The sequence below is a fragment of the Juglans microcarpa x Juglans regia genome, chromosome 8D (genome assembly GCF_004785595.1).
Source record: "Juglans microcarpa x Juglans regia isolate MS1-56 chromosome 8D, Jm3101_v1.0, whole genome shotgun sequence".
NCBI lineage: Eukaryota > Viridiplantae > Streptophyta > Magnoliopsida > Fagales > Juglandaceae > Juglans > Juglans microcarpa x Juglans regia.
In genome coordinates, this window is record NC_054608.1 from 9,538,978 (window position 1) to 9,555,047 (window position 16,070).

The 16,070-nt window shown below is 36.0% G+C and overlaps 2 protein-coding genes across 2 annotated transcripts; both read right to left on the bottom strand.

The window, feature by feature from the left end:
- Positions 1-1,408: 1,408 nt before the first annotated feature.
- On the bottom strand, positions 1,409-3,477 carry LOC121243016 (patatin-like protein 2). The gene is made up of 7 exons (XM_041141063.1): positions 3,301-3,477; positions 3,011-3,192; positions 2,676-2,862; positions 2,413-2,574; positions 2,017-2,319; positions 1,745-1,920; positions 1,409-1,652 (listed from the first exon to the last, which is right to left on the bottom strand). The coding sequence occupies exons 1-7, from the start codon at positions 3,436-3,438 to the stop codon at positions 1,580-1,582; spliced, it is 1,221 nt and encodes a 406-aa protein (XP_040996997.1). The 5' UTR covers positions 3,439-3,477; the 3' UTR covers positions 1,409-1,579.
- A 1,087-nt stretch (positions 3,478-4,564) lies between these two features.
- LOC121242187 (protein transport protein Sec61 subunit gamma-like) lies at positions 4,565-4,790 on the bottom strand. The gene has a single exon (XM_041140080.1). It carries the CDS (start codon positions 4,772-4,774, stop codon positions 4,565-4,567), a length of 210 nt encoding a protein of 69 aa, XP_040996014.1. The 5' UTR covers positions 4,775-4,790.
- Between the last annotated feature and the right edge of the window lie 11,280 nt (positions 4,791-16,070).

Sequence of the window (16,070 nt, forward strand, 5' to 3'; positions counted from 1 at the left end):
TCTCTCCCTCCCTTCTCTTGCACACCATACCATCATCCCTACAACCTATGAGCTCTGCTCCACAACCCATGCCCGCCATGAGCTCGTTGGCCACACTTCTTCTGATCCGTTCATCTAGCAAACCCCCCTCCGATTTCTCTCTCTCTCTCTCTCCTTCACTTCGTCGTCAATCTAGCAAGTCGTGGTCGCTGTCCACCATTCGATGCTAGCAACGGTGAGGATTCCCTACAAGCTTGTCACTGTTAGTAAGTCGTCCCTCGATATCCCTGTTCCTCAATCCCTCATTTGATTTCCTTTCTCTCTAGTGACTCTCCCTCTATCTCTCTTGTAGCTCCTCCTCAACCACTTGCCTTGCAGTCCAACATTAGCCATGGTGGGCTCCTTGATCTTGACCTTCATCCCTCAGATCCCTCCGTTTTCTCTCTCCTCATCTCACTCTGTTTCTTTTTCCTAGAGTTCCACCATGTGCTACAGTGGTCTGCCGCCCTCAAGTGCTCACTGAAAGTCGTCCGACCACCCACCACCTCCATCCTACCTCTCGGCCTCACCCTTGTAAGAAGCCATATTTTGATTTCGACTTTTCTCTCTCTTAGGATTTTCTGACGTCGCCAGCTACCACCAACCACCACGGGCTTCTCTCTATTAGACCCTCTATTCTTACAAATTGTCTCCATCTCGTTCATCACTGTAAGACCACTATTAGAATCCAAATCCGCCACTATCCACTATGCCCTGCCACCTTCATACTCTGCCCCTCCAAACGCAACCATAGTAAGCCCTTCTGCCTATTGCCTCGTACTTTAAATTTTTTGTCATGTTCAGATCAGTCTAACTAACTTTGTCTGTCTGTGCAGCTACATGTGCATGCACCCACACTGTTTCCTCTCGATTTGAGAGGAATCACTACGATCGGCAACTTAGGACTCAGCACGTCACGATCATCCATAATGATAGAAGCTTGAGAAAAAAGAGAGCATTACTACGAAGATTTGGGGATCCAATAAGGAGAAGTAGTCTTCAATGAAAGGAACCATGGATTGAATTCGAAACCTTTTCCAACCACTTGGTTTTTATTCTTGTCTATGCACTTAGTTTTGATAATGGGAACGTGATCCCCATCATCTGGAATATTGTACAGTTTTACCTCAAATACATGTTTTACAAAAGTGAATATATAAATTAATATATTAGAATGCAATACATCAAATTGTAAAATATTTTTTATTATAAATTAAATTTAACAAATCACGTCAAATTACTTCGTTATGGAATTAACAAATTATCAATCTAGGTTGTTGCCCTTGCGGTTATTTAGTGTAAAAAAAAAAAAAAATCAATACTTTTGTGGTTCTGCCAAAATGTGAATACCCATCCTATTTGGTCATTGTAACTCTAAAATTAACAATCATTTAACAATGAATTCCTTTCCTTTCATGGGACACATTACACCAAATTATTTGAAGGACGAAAAGATTAATTTGAACTGCAAAATGAACACATCTTTGACTACTACATCATGTAGAAATGGATACGATTAATAGCTCAAGTACTTTAGAGACGAGTTAAGTAATGATCTGCATCAATGTGCAACTTTTCCATGTGTAGATTTTTCCTCTCTCCACTTTCTTTCTTGTGAAAGTTTTTTTGCTAATCTGCAAAACAGTTTTATGATGCACACTTAGTTTGATAGCAAAATATGATTAAAGATATGCTACAATGCACATGCAAGAAAGGTTTTCCATACTTTCTCAAAGCCTCCTCATTTGTGCCACAGTTTTTAACTGGTTCTGATAAACCCGTCTCTAAATTCACCCTTGATACTGGTTTCTTCAATAAGTTCTCCCCTATCTCTACGAGTTTGTTCAAGTTCTCTTTCGTAGACGCATCAACTGAAGCTTCAGTCCCAGTCAATGTGTCATCCTAACCACAGCATTTCATAAAAATAGTTATCAACTTGGAAATTTTAAGACTCAATAATTCTTGGATGAATTAAAAACCTAAAGAAGAGTTTCTTACTTGAATTCTGAGGTAATTCTCTTCGGAATGAAGGGCTTGGAACACCACAGCTAGGTTCAAATCTACCATATCTCCACTTGATTGAGTAAACACATCCACCAATGGTACTGAACCACCATGAAGTAACCAGCTCAGAATTCCCCACTTGGCTACCATTTTTGCATTGTATCTTTTTTCTATCTTTCCTGTACCTGTGCCTATTGAGATTACTAGAAAGCGACCATAATCCGTGGATTTGATTGGGAAGAAATTAGGATTTGCATCATTGATCTGTTTAGTCACTTGGTTTATGGCCACTAGAGCCTGGACCATGGGAAACAGATAAAGATAAGCTTAATATTTTGGAACTTTGATGTTGAAACTTTTGGAAAACACACTAAAATGATAAAATTGTACCGGATTGTTTGCAACAACACCACCATCTATAAGATTGAATTCTCTAACATTTCCTACATCATTTTGGTGCTTGAAGTGATGGGCAGGGAGGTAGGTTGGAGCTGCCGAAGTGCCTATGCATATGTCTGACAGTCGAGCATTCAAACAGGAGTCTTTTTTCGCCTGCACAAAGTAAGAATAGGTAAAAACAATGATCTCAAGTTTAACAAACAACGATTTTCTATAGAGAGAGAGAGAGAGAGAGAGAGAGAGAGAGATCAAACCTCAGACGTTGAGAAAATGGTTGGTTGTAGTTGCTTGATATCAAAAGTTGGTATAACAACGTTGGTCAATGTGCTATCCAGTCGAGTTCCCCCTAATTTCTCTCTTAGAATCCGGTGAAGGTATTTCCCGTCATATTTGGGTCCTATCAGGGATCTGAATGTGTTTTTGATTGCTCCATATATGCCGCTGTAATAAAGAAAAACAACACAATATGCTCATCCAGTTAATATTAAAGTATCAAGAATGTGAAAAGGCGTAGTTTTGCACAGCATATAGAGCTGCATGCTTTTGCGCTATCTGATGGAGGGAGGGTTTAAAGCATGAAGAGTGGTACCTCTCCTGTGGGAAAATCTGAGGGCCGTGTTGAAGATAGAAGGGCTTGATATCCTTAGCATCAAAAAGAGGTCGATTCTTTTCATTTGGAGCAGCTAGCATGGCGGTAACAAGACCACCTGTGCTTGTTCCTGCAATCACATCGAAGTAGTCTACAAGTCTAACTTCCTCACCATCCAACTCCTGCGCCATTGTTATATCAAACTTGTTAGTAGTGTACATGGTGACGCTAATACATATATATATGGTTGTATATGTCTTTTTGTAAACAAAAAGTAATCATATATATACCTGAAGTTGGGATTCAAGGAAAGCAAGTATAGTTGCAGGGATGATCCCCCTGATGCCACCCCCATCAATGCTTAGAATGGTGATCAAGTTCTTTGATGTTGGCTGCTGATCAGGATGAACCGACATTGTGTTTTCCATGGAAAAGATGAAATTAATGGGTAATTACTCGATCGAAGTACTTTGATAGTAATTAAGATGAAGAGAAAAAGATTGCCAACCCGTATTTATAGCCTTATGTTTGGATGACCATCTTCAAATAATTAATGTACATCAATTCTCCACGTGGGACATGTTTTTTATGATTTAATAACATCTAGCTAGCTAGCTACTGCATACGTAAGAATGATCTAATGTGAAATTTATAATTATGAGAGTTAATGATATTTGTAATTATAGAATTCATAGTTATTGTGCATTTTTTTTACTAAAAAGAATAAATATGAGACGTACGTGAAAAAATAATTTTTTAATAATAAATTTTATTCTTTTTCAAAAATAATATATAAAATTTTCACAACTTATAGTTGTATATATCTAGTATTATTCAATTTGTTTGTCATATAATCGTCACTATAAATATGTGGTACGATCGATAATGAAAAATTAAATAAAAAAACAGAAACACGTGTTTGATACCGTCATATATGAGTCATGCATATATATATATATATATATATATATATATATATTTATATGCAACAGAATAAACTTCCGGTACAAGTGTTTTATAATGTTGCTGATCATCACGTGTTTAATTCAATATCCGGACTGTAAATAAGAACTTCAACTTCATACGTAAGTTTAGTCGAAGAAATCTGAGACGTTTGTACACGCGCGTGACATTCATTCATGCACGCACGTTTCAAATAAGGATCCTAATCCTCTATTAATTAATCAAACATTGCGCGCGGCAGAAGTACCTACGGAGAAATTAAGGATACTTGTTTTGTATTCAGTGTACAAACAATGATTCAGCTATAATCTTCAAACCATCAACCAAACAAGGGCAAAAAATAAGAGAGGGAATCATCTTTTCATTGTAAGGATACCAAACGAATCTGAACATACATCCATCAGAATAAACTAAAAACTAAGATTAAAGACGTAAAAATTTACTCATATCTACTCTGAGAACATGATAATGCTGCTAAAGTGTTTTTGGAAAAAAGGTTGAACCCACAAAATCATAGATCTTTGTTCTTCCTTATGTGTTGACTACTTTAGATCATCCTTTTTGTGGGCCCGCAGTCCCAAATGACCTCATTTAATCGGACCTAATGATGATGTTGTTGATGGGAATGAAGATCAGCTTCACAAAGAACTCAACGAACCCTATCACCACAAATCCAATTGCAGTACGGAACGCAACCTTTGTAAACTCTTTGTGGTCAGGCTTGTCATAGCGCTTAATGAGGCGGATTCTATCCTTAGAGAATTCTCTGAGGGGGTCGAAGACTGAGTCTATAGCATCCATTTTCTTTTTCTGGGTTAGATAAAAAATTAATTTGTAGAAGGACGAAAAAGGAAGAGTTTACTCTTCTTTGTCTCTTTCTAGACTCAGTCATCACAATTGTCGTGCATATTTTACAGAGAAGAAAGAGTGAAATCTGAGGAAGAATGACAAGAAGAAGAGATAGAAAAAATTTGATAGAGAGTGAGAAAGAGAGGGGGGGACGAAATGAAGAGAGAATAACATATTCTGAAAAAAATAAAGTTTTTTATTCACCCGGTTACGCGACGGTTGTCCCAACTGGTTGTAAATAGAATTTTTGATATATATATATATGTATATGTAGTTGTTAGCTTTCGCTCGGTCACCGTTGGTTTTATTTTTTTATTATTATTATTTAATGATTAAGTAAGCATATTTTAATAATATCATAATATTTAAAAAAAAATTAAAAATGTTAAAAATATACATATAAAAAAATACACAAAATCAACTAGCAGAAACCAGCGGAATTCCCAACGTTGGCTCTACAGCCGCCCATACCAATATTTTTATGTAAATAATTCAGTCATGATGTCATCATTTAATATTGACTCATCCGGATGATCTTTAATACCAAGCAAGAATAGAATAATAAAATGATGAATTACACGATTTAAAATCTTTTATATCATACGATATCTACGTGGTATAATTTGATTTAAAATATAAATTTTAAAATTTAAATATTATAAATTAAATGAGGCCATATAAATAATGTGGAGTGTAAAGGCTTTCAAAATGTGCTACTTGGCAGAGACAAAACTTTTTTAAATTTTTACATAAAATACAATAAAAATTTTAACTTTTTTAAATTCTGAGATAATAATAATATTAAAAAATAATATTAATTTTAAATTCTTTGATGTTTATCTAATCTGGCCTATATAATATCCATAAACAATTTCAATGTGCTATGTACTGCATGGGAACCTGCATTTTTATCATTTTCTATAAATATGTAGAGTAGTCAACACATCATGATCATCAGTGCCATTTGTCTTCCTTCGTGTACTGCATGCATGCTAAAGAAACCGACCAGATTAATAATGCATATGAACAACATGATTCTTCTTAATTTTGTGAGGACACATACCAAACATTTCTGAAATTTGTTACAAACAGATTAATAATGATCATTAGAACCACTGACTAAGGAGCCTAAGGCCCTCGTTTGGAGGTTGAGATGTCTCATTCTTTTTATCTCATCTCATTTTATCTCAACATTTAAACATCATTAAAATACAAACACTTTCAATTTTAAATTATCAACTTTTCAATTTTTTCATCTAATCATTACCTAATCATTACAACTTTCTTAAATATTTCACTTTATTTACAGATTTCTCATATCAACATCCAAACAAGGCCAAGCTGATTTGGAATATTAATTTTAAAAATCTTACAAATCAAATTATGTCAATGTAGATATATAAAATGTAAAGACTTTCAAATTGTATAACTCTATTTTTTACTCTTAGTTGGGATAAGTCTCAAAATTATAAATATTGATAGGGTTACTACTCTCTTCCTACCTATTTACTACTTATAGTGTATTTGACGTTTTGTATTTTTTTATTATTTTCTTTTAAGTATTTTTTTAACATCTTTAATTATTAAAAAAAATTAAAAAATATATATAATTTTATTAATAGTTACTTCTTTAACTATTAAATAAAATAAAAAATTCAAAAAAACTTATAAATAATTATAATAACCCTATCATTCTTTCAAAATTATATGGTTTCAGTTGAATAAAAAAGCCTCTAGAAGTTGCAATGTATAATGGAACTAGAGACTCTCGATGGCCTGTTTTTCTTTTCTGAATTAGGAAAAATTAGGGCCATGAATGTGGCCCAATGCTCACTTAAGCCTAAAACTAAAAGTGTTTTTTTTTTAAATAAATAAATAAATGTTGTGGGTAAAGAATAAACCTTTTAAGTGGAATTAAATAAAATAGTGAAGTGGTGGTTTAAAGGGAAGAATTCTAGTCCTTGACCTAATCTATTGATTTTAGGTTGGATGGTCAAGATTTCGTAGAGAATGTTATGAATAAGTTTCTGATCTTATCTAATACGATTTAAACTTTGTTTGAGTGAACTACGCAGAAACGAAAAATAAGAAAATCTAGTTAAGTATAATAGCATTAATTAGGATTATTTCATATTTATACCAATAAAGTACAAGACTCGCTTGATTACGATAAAAAGGGTTTTATTTTATTTTTTAAAATCAAGATCAATTTATTGATAATCTTCTTATAACAAGGAAAGAATACACGAGGGAATTAGGACTTTAGATCAATCTTTAACCTCGCTTGACTAACATCGCAAGATTAAAACTTTCCAAATTCCTAAAATCCAAACCGCCTGTTGTCTTTGCCTCCCCCATTTTATTCCATTTGACCTAGTGAATTTTTCTTTCATTTTCTTTCAATCCCACCAAAAGGTTTGCATCAGTCTATTGATCTGCCTGAGAAGGGAAGTTGGAAGTCTAAAAACTCCTATGTTGTATGTGGACAGAGCTTGAATAACTTACTTGAGTAGGACTTCCTTCCTTGCCTGGGATAGGAATTTCATTTAATAGTTACTGAGCATGTGGTTAACTCTGTCCAGAACACTTTTGAAAGACTTGGTTCTGGATTTTCCAACTAAGGTAGGGAGGCCAAGGTACTTATCATAAGAATTTGTAGATATGATGCCAACTATGCTTAAGATGATATCTTGTACTTCTTTGCTGGTATTTCTACTTAAATGAATGGAAGTTTTTTTTCCTTATTGAGCTTTTGACCAGATGCCCTTTCATAAGTGTCCAACTAGTCTACCATTCTACTCCACTCCAAAGAGTTTACCTTGCAAAAAAGAATACTATCATCTGTAAAGAAAAGATGTTTTATATGGAGTTGCCCTTGAGCTAGAAGGATGCCTGTTATGGATCCTGAGATTTCTGCATTGACAAGAAGATTACTCAGAGCTTCAAAACACGAGATGAGAAGATAGGGTGAGAAAGAGTCACCATGTCTAATCCCTCTTGTTGGTTTAAAAGAATTATGTGGAACACCATTGATGAGAATAAAGTAAGACACTGTGTGAAGCCCAGCCTATACGAAGCCCAACCCAAGACTTTGAAGCCCATCTCCCCTCATACTAACGATTAAAAACCCTAATTATCTTTTTTTTTCTTCTTTTCTTCTCTTCTTCTCTCTCCCTCCCTTCTCCTGCACGCCGCACCATCATCCCTCTAACTTGTGAGCTTTGCTCCCTAACCACGCCCGCCATGAGCTCACCGACCGCACTTCTTCTGCTTTAATCGTCTAGCAAATCCCCTCTGATTTCTCTCTCTCTCTCTCTCTGACTTCGTCGTCAATCTAGCAAGCCACGGTCGCCGTCCACCATGCGTCGACCCCACACTCTTCCATGTCAAGCCCATTTGACACCGATGATGGTGAACATTCCCCTGTGAGCCTGCCGCTACTGGAAAGTCTTCCATCAATATCTCTGTTCCTTGATCCCTCCTTTGATTTCCTTTCTCTCTAGCGACTATCCCTCTATCTCTCTCTTAGATCCTCCACCATCGCTTGTCTTACCGTCCAACATTAACCGTGGTAGGCTCCTTGATCTCGACCTCCATCCCTTAGATCCCTCCCTTTTCTCTCTCCTCCTCTCACTCTTTTTCTTTTTCCTAGGGTTCCGCCATGCACCGCCGTGGTCTACCACCTTCAAGTGCTCACTAAAAGTCATCCGACCACCCACCACCTCTGCCTTACCTCTTGGCCTCACCCTTGTAAAAAGCCCTATTTTGATTTCGGCTTTTCTATCTCCTAGGGTTTTTGAAGACGCCAATCGCCACTAACCACTGTGGGCTTCTCTCTATTAGACCCTCTACTCTCATCAGATTGTCTCCATCTCGTTCCTTACTGTAACACCACTATCATAACCAAGATCTACCACTATCCACTATGCCCTGCCATTGCCACTGCCATATTTTGCCCTCCAAACGCCACAACAGTAAGCCATTCTGCCTCTTGGCTCATACTTTAAATTTTTTGTCATGTTCAGATCAGTTTAACCAACTCTGTCCGTTTGTGTAGCAACATGTGCACGCACACACGAACTGTTTCATAATCACCATGATCGGTAACTTAGGACTCAGCACATCGTGATCATCCACAAATCTCCTCTGCGTTGGTAAGTAAATTTCCAGACCGACCCTTGAATTACTAATGTGGAAAACTATCACTGAATGTTGATGCAGTCTGATTGTGAAGGAAAGTGGCCAGGGGCCTTGTGGAGTGTTGGGTTATAAAATCTGTAGCTTGTGATGAATGTCAGCCTAGGGTCGGGTAGAGCATTGTGAATCTCATGTAATTGTGGAAAACTGTGAAACTATGAAATGTGATGAATGTTTTGTTTTGTGTGTAATTTTACTGTAATATGCTATGCAATCCAATAACCGACTATCATGCATCTGCATTCTTAACGTCCTTTACTTGTTATTATTTTATTGCATGTGCTTTGTTTCTCTGGTTGTCCTGTGATACTAGAAAACTGTGATTTTTGGTGTTATAACAAAAATGAGGATTTTGTGGGTGCATGCGTATCACAACCCCAAGTCGAGATGAGGTATTATTTGGATGGAGCACTTCTAGTCACTCGAAAGCGTGTAAAACTGGGTGACGTCACCTGGGTTGTCGCCAGGCAATAGTAGGCTCGGCCAAAACGGTAACGCTCTCAGTACGACTCTATGGCCCCTCTGCTGGCAAGGGTTTGACGATGTCTCGTCACGTACGCACTGGACGTGAAACTGGACATCGCTCGTTACAAAGTCACACGCATAGTTGTTACTCGTGGTATGATGAAGGGAGTCAGAGTGTGTGGATGGTCCTTAAGGGAGACCATGGTGCACACCGTAATAAATGGATATTATCTATGTATAAATGTGATTTTCGGCGTGAGTGGCTATAATTGAAACACTTTTGGTAAAGGATACAAAAAGGGTATTTTTGGATAATCACTTATGATTGCTATGCGCGTTTGTATGTCTGCTTCCTTGTTTGAAATTTCTGGTTGTTGATATGTGGATTTTACTTGCTAAGATTGTGAAATCTCATTATGGTGTTCCCCATGTGGTTCCGTTTCATGGAGCCGTAGACTTTGATGCAAATGACAGATTTGATCATGAAGGCCGACCCCACCTGAGGAGTGATGACTAGGGGTTTATTCCCGTTGGAGTTGATGGACTCTTATTTTATTTTAATCAGCTAGATGGATATAATAACCTTATGGAGGACTTCTTTGTTGGGTTGTATTTAAATTTTCTGGTATTTTGTTTTTAAAATGTCTTATTATTTTACGCTACATTTATAAAATATACACTTTTATAATGCATGCTCGTACACACGCTTACTTCCACTTAGCGCATGGGTGTGTGACCTGAGTGGCCAGCACCCCGATGTCATGACTCTCGCCAAATCACACCCGGGGTCGAGGGCGCCACACACTGATTCCATACATCTCATAACTAAGTTCATCCATCTTTCAGCAAAACCCAATTTATGCATGATTGCCCTCAAGAATATCTACTCTATTCAATCATAAGTCTTGCTCACGTCGAGTTTTATTGTTCTAAAACCTGATTTTCCTTACATGTTATTGTTCATGGAATGTATAGATTCAAAAGCCACAATTATATATATTGTCAGAAGTCAACCTGTCTGGCACAAAAGCACTATGTGTGGGAGAAATAAGCTCAGGGAGAATGCCTTTCAGCCTATTAGCCAATATTTTTTAGAGAATCTTATACATGACATTACAAAAGCTAATTGATCTGAATTCAGAAACCTTTGAAGGGGATTTTATCTTAGGAATCAAGGCAATGTAGGTTTCATTGATGCTATCCAGCCAACCATTAGAATTAAGAAATTGTAAGGCAGCTACACATACCTCTTTTCCAACTATGCTCCAATAGTTATAATAAAAAGCATCTGGGAATCCATCTGGACCTAGGGAACCAGGATGATTCATCTGAAAAATGTCCTCCTCTACTTCTTTAGCAGTAAACTTTCTCGACAAGTAAGAGTCCATATCTTCAGTCACCTTGGAATCCATATGTCTAAGGCATTCTTCAATCTCTTCTTGTTGAGAGGTAGTAAAGAGATCTTTGTAAAATCTTTGAAACTGAAAGTTGATCTTCTCTTGTGTTGTTACTTTACATCCCTCCTCATCAACTATTCTTTGATGGTGTTAGCATTTCTCATCTAATTTGCACACATGTGATAGAACTTTGTATTCTTATCTCCTTCCCTCAACCACCTTTGCATAGTTGTTTGCTTCCATTTGAGGTTTTCTTCTTCAAGGTCCTTATCCATTTCCTGCTGCAAGACTATGATTTCCTTGTTCAAATCCCCATTATTAGCATTATGAAGTTTCTATAACTAGTTATACTCCTCATTTATAAGGCCCTTCTGTTTACCATTAGCCTCTTTACTCCACTTGATCAAACTCTCTCTACATCTTTGTAGGCCAATGAAAGTGGACAAAAGCTTATGGGAAGATTAGCATATTTCTTCCATTCTTTAGTAATTAAAGAGTGACAGTCCTCCCTTCATACGCAGCTTGTTTCATATCTAAACACATTAATTCTACTCCTTTCATCATACTTACTTTTCATTGAGATCAAAAGAGGGCAATGATATGAGCTTTGGATTGCTTGTTTCAAACTGAGGTGGCTTCAAATAAAGTATATCAGGCTGAATTCTCAAAGGCCCTATCCAGCCTTTCTTTAGTAAATGATCTCCCTTCTCTACTATTATTTCAAGTATATTTAATACCTTGAAATCCCAGATCACTTAGGCCACATTCTTCCACAACCTCTCTAAATGCTTCCATCTGGGTAAAAGGTCTCACAACATCCCTATACCTCTCATGCATGGTGGTGTAATATCTCATTAAAGTCTCTCATACATAACCATGTCACATCCCATATAGGTTTCAAAGCTTTAAGAAGTCTTCAACTGTCCTTTCTTTTTGCAGTCGAAGGATTACTATAAAAACCACTAACATTATCAATAACTTGAAGTGAGATGTGATGATTAGAATGTGTCTAAACTTGCATTATACAAATTCTTCCATAAGAAATCAACACCTCCACTAAAGCCCTTGTTATCCACTACAAAATTGTGTTCAATTCTAGCAGTTTTTACCCTTTCCACTTTAATTCTGTTACATTTACTCTCCATGAGAAAAATAAAATTTGGGAACTGTTTTCACCAAAAGGTGAAGTTCTCTAACTGTGCAAGGGTTCCCAAATAGTTCCAACTTAGGCAAATCATAGTTGTTGGTGGGACTGCTTAACAGCCTCCACCAATTCTTCCTGGTTTATACTCCCTTCAAGACAAAGTGAAAATTTAGATCTTTTAATAAAGCCTTCTATCTGAGATACTGCCTCAAAGTTAAAAGCTTCTCTCTTTTTTTAGCTAACTTTATGACTTCCATCTCATTAGTATCTTCAAAAGCAGAGTGTTTATTAAAAAATTTATCCTTGGCTCTTCTCTTCCAGCTAGCTAATTTTTTAGACTTATTAACAACTGTAATTTGCTCAGTGATAAAATCATCTAAGGAGCTTACCTGATGTTCTAGAGCCATCCTAGTCTGTTCTAGTGCATCACCAGGATCTTTTGAAATTTCTTGACTCAGGGTTTTAGTAATTTTCATTACTGCTTTGTGATCTTTAAGAGCCATCCCAAGCTGTTGTATTGCACTAGAATCCTTTGAAATTTTCTTCCCCAGGATCTGAGAAATTTCCATAATTGGCTCCTATATTAAACCAGGATAAACTTTCCTTATCATGCTTTTCTACTGTCGAATTACTAATGCCATCAATGGGATTTTTCAAAGCAAACTCTCTCTCTCTCTCTCTCTCCACTTTTTATGATTATCTGTTGCTTGATTCTCGGATTGTGATATGTTTGTTAACGGCACAAGATTCTCCTTATTCATCGAGATTTCCTCCAAATTTTCCAATGTTTGTGCCTAGGATTTTGTATTGCCTTTTCCATTGTCCTCTTGCCGAAGTTAACTTGCCGTCGAACGATAGGTGAGAATCTGCCGATAATCCACCACCCTTGCCTCGAAGCCATTGAAATTGCCAGGATTATCCCAAAGTCATGTCCATACTAGGATTGCACCTCATCAATTATTTGCTTTCTTGCATTCATCTTTGAACATCTCATCTTTTCATGCTTAATAGTACCGCTATATGTATGTATGTATATATATATATATATATGTTTATGTATGTGTGTGGAAAATGCTACTCTTTCCGTTGTTAGCTTCCGCTCTGTCACCGTTGGTTTTATTTTTATTATTATTATTATATTTAATGATTAAGTAAGTATATTTTAATAATATCATCATTTTTTAAAAAAAATACACACAAAATGAACTAGTGGAAACCCAGCAGAATCCCCAACGGTGGCTCTACAGCTGCCCATACCAATATTTCTTCATGTATAGTTATTGAAATATTAAAAATTATAAAGTTTAAAATTCAAATTTAAAATTCAAATATTTCTCTGTAACATTTGTGTAGAAAATGAATAACGACCTAGAATGGAGTGTGGTACAGAAAATGAAAAGGGGAAAAAAAACTCACCCTCGGAGCATCAAGTAGTACTGGTCTTGGCTTGCTTTCTCTGCAACAGTTTTTTTAGGGTTTTCTCATTTTATTACTTTGTTGATTTGGGTCTATTTTGATGAAAATGTTTGAATGGAAGAATTTTTGATAGATCTGGGTTTTTTTTTTTTTTTGTTATTTTGTTAAACATGGGTATAAAGTATATGCTGTTAAACATGGGTGTAAACATGGGTTTTTTTGTTAAATTGCTATCTGAACTCTTTTATGCCATTATACTCTTTTGACAACTGGGTGGAGCACATTCGTGAACCACAAGAAGCTGGTTGCAGGGGACTCGGTATTTTCTAAACTCTTTTATGCCATTATGTCCATTTGTTGTGTAATGGATATATTTTCTGGTTACCAAGTATGATGTTTGTTGTGTAATGGACACACGTAACTCTACAAGTGTAAGACCCAAATGGAGTCGGCATTGTCCCTTCTGATGACCCTCACAAGTTTGCCAAGGTTTTTGGTGCTAGCAATATTAGCAAAATGTTGCGGGCTTTGTCTCCCTCTTTCACTGGTCGCTTTAAGCATGTTTTAATTATTTACCCGTGGTTGGTTTCCCACTTCCCGTTCCTTTGGATAGATGTTTTAATTATTTCTTTAATGAATGAATGGTCATGTAGTCCCAGATTCAACTAATGCCACAGAGTTGCAGTTATCACCTTTCTGTTGAATACATCTTGCTGATATGCTTGGACCAACAATGGTTGTTTTGAGACAGGAAATTCATCATAAACTAAACTCAATTGTGGAGGAATACATTGATTGCATGAAGCATATATATTATGTATTGGTGGCTCTACTTTTGATATGTAATTTTATATATTGTAATTTGTGTTTTGCAATGTAATGTATAAATACTAGATAATGAAATATGTAGTGATTGCATTATGTTTTTTTAGATGCATTTAGTTATAAAGGTAATTAGTTTTATATATAAAAGAATATGAACATTTTTTCTTGAAAAAATTACAATAAAATATAGGCTCTTAGAATAATAATAATAAAAAAATGCATCTTGAAAGAAATTGAATGACATAGGTTTTTGTTAAAAAAAAAAAAATCCGGGTACAACCCGGATCCACCCGGGTTTTGGCTCGGGTTTGACCCAGACCAACCCGTTCCGAGTTCCGGTCAGGGTATACCCGAGTTCTCGGGTCGGAACATGGATGAACACCCCTACTCAGAAGTAGAATTAAACAGCTACCACATGACAACATTTAGTTTGCTGAGCCATTTCAGACCATGGCTACTGCAAGCAATTTGGTCACAGTGTCTACCACAACTGTCTTAGATTCATTTATAAAAAATATGGAGCATGCTTTGCTGGCAAATGCAATACTAATAAGCATTTTTTTTAATGCTAAAACAAAAACAGTCACTACTAAAATTACTCCATTTCAAGTCAGTCACTAACAATTGCTTGACAAAAAAATTTACAATCATTTTTACAAACACATTTCCCATGCTAAGTTTCCTGTAACATAATCATAACTTGGTTAAAATATAGAGGCATATGGCATCTCATATAGGACCTAAAGGGAAGTGACCGCATTCCCATTGCATATAGACTAGAACTGATCCAATGCACATGGATATCATATTGGTTAACAAACTGAAAAAATAAAGGACAAAATCCAAACTTTGTAACAATGTACTTTGATACGTAAACAGATACAAGTTTACAAAAATAGAAGGATTGACATGTCAAACCAAACTTATGAACCAACATGTGATTGACCATCAAGATATTCAAGGAATATATATATCTCACCATGTTTTGGAAAAAAACATTTACATCATTATTCCTAGCTAAAGCACTAGACAAATCAGATTCTAATTGAACTTTCAACTACTGCAGCCTCCAACAATGCTTAAAGTTCAGAAATGCATAAATAACACATGACCCCCACATTATCATGTACACAATACAGCTTATAGAATATAAAATTCCTAAAAAAAATTCAACGAGCCATCAAGATGGCCATAAAGGGCAAAGGAAAAATTATCTCAGTCCAACGGTTAAGTATTCACAAAAAGGAAGGGGAAAAAAGCCAATGATTAAAAGAATTGGTAATAAATTACACTAGCAATTGTATAGTTTTGATGCAGAAAAACCTCTGCCAGTACATTGACAACTTCCTCTTTAGTCAACTTATGTCCTTGTCCAAACCCAAATGCAAAAAACCCCATCGAAATTGATATGTTCAATTAGTTCTCTACTAGTTTCTCTAAAACAAAAGGCATAGATGAACAAAACCTTCTATTTCCATATTTCGAATTCTCTAATTTGCAGCAGCAACAACAACAAAACTAAATTTACTTACTTAAACCCTAACTTAGTTATATGCAACACTTAATCCAAACCAAACCCGAGTCTTTCATCGTCTTATTTTTGTTACCAAACACCGCTTGAGGAATCAAAAGTAAAATCTTGCAAGATTTCCAATTTTTTAAATTTAATTTTCTCAAAAACCAAACAAAGACAATACATTTTTTATACATGATCAAACAGCGGAAAAGATAGAAGCTTTGGGCACAACAAGCCTCTGTTTTGGAAATTTCTAGATTCTGAAATACAATGGGTTGCAATTTCTAT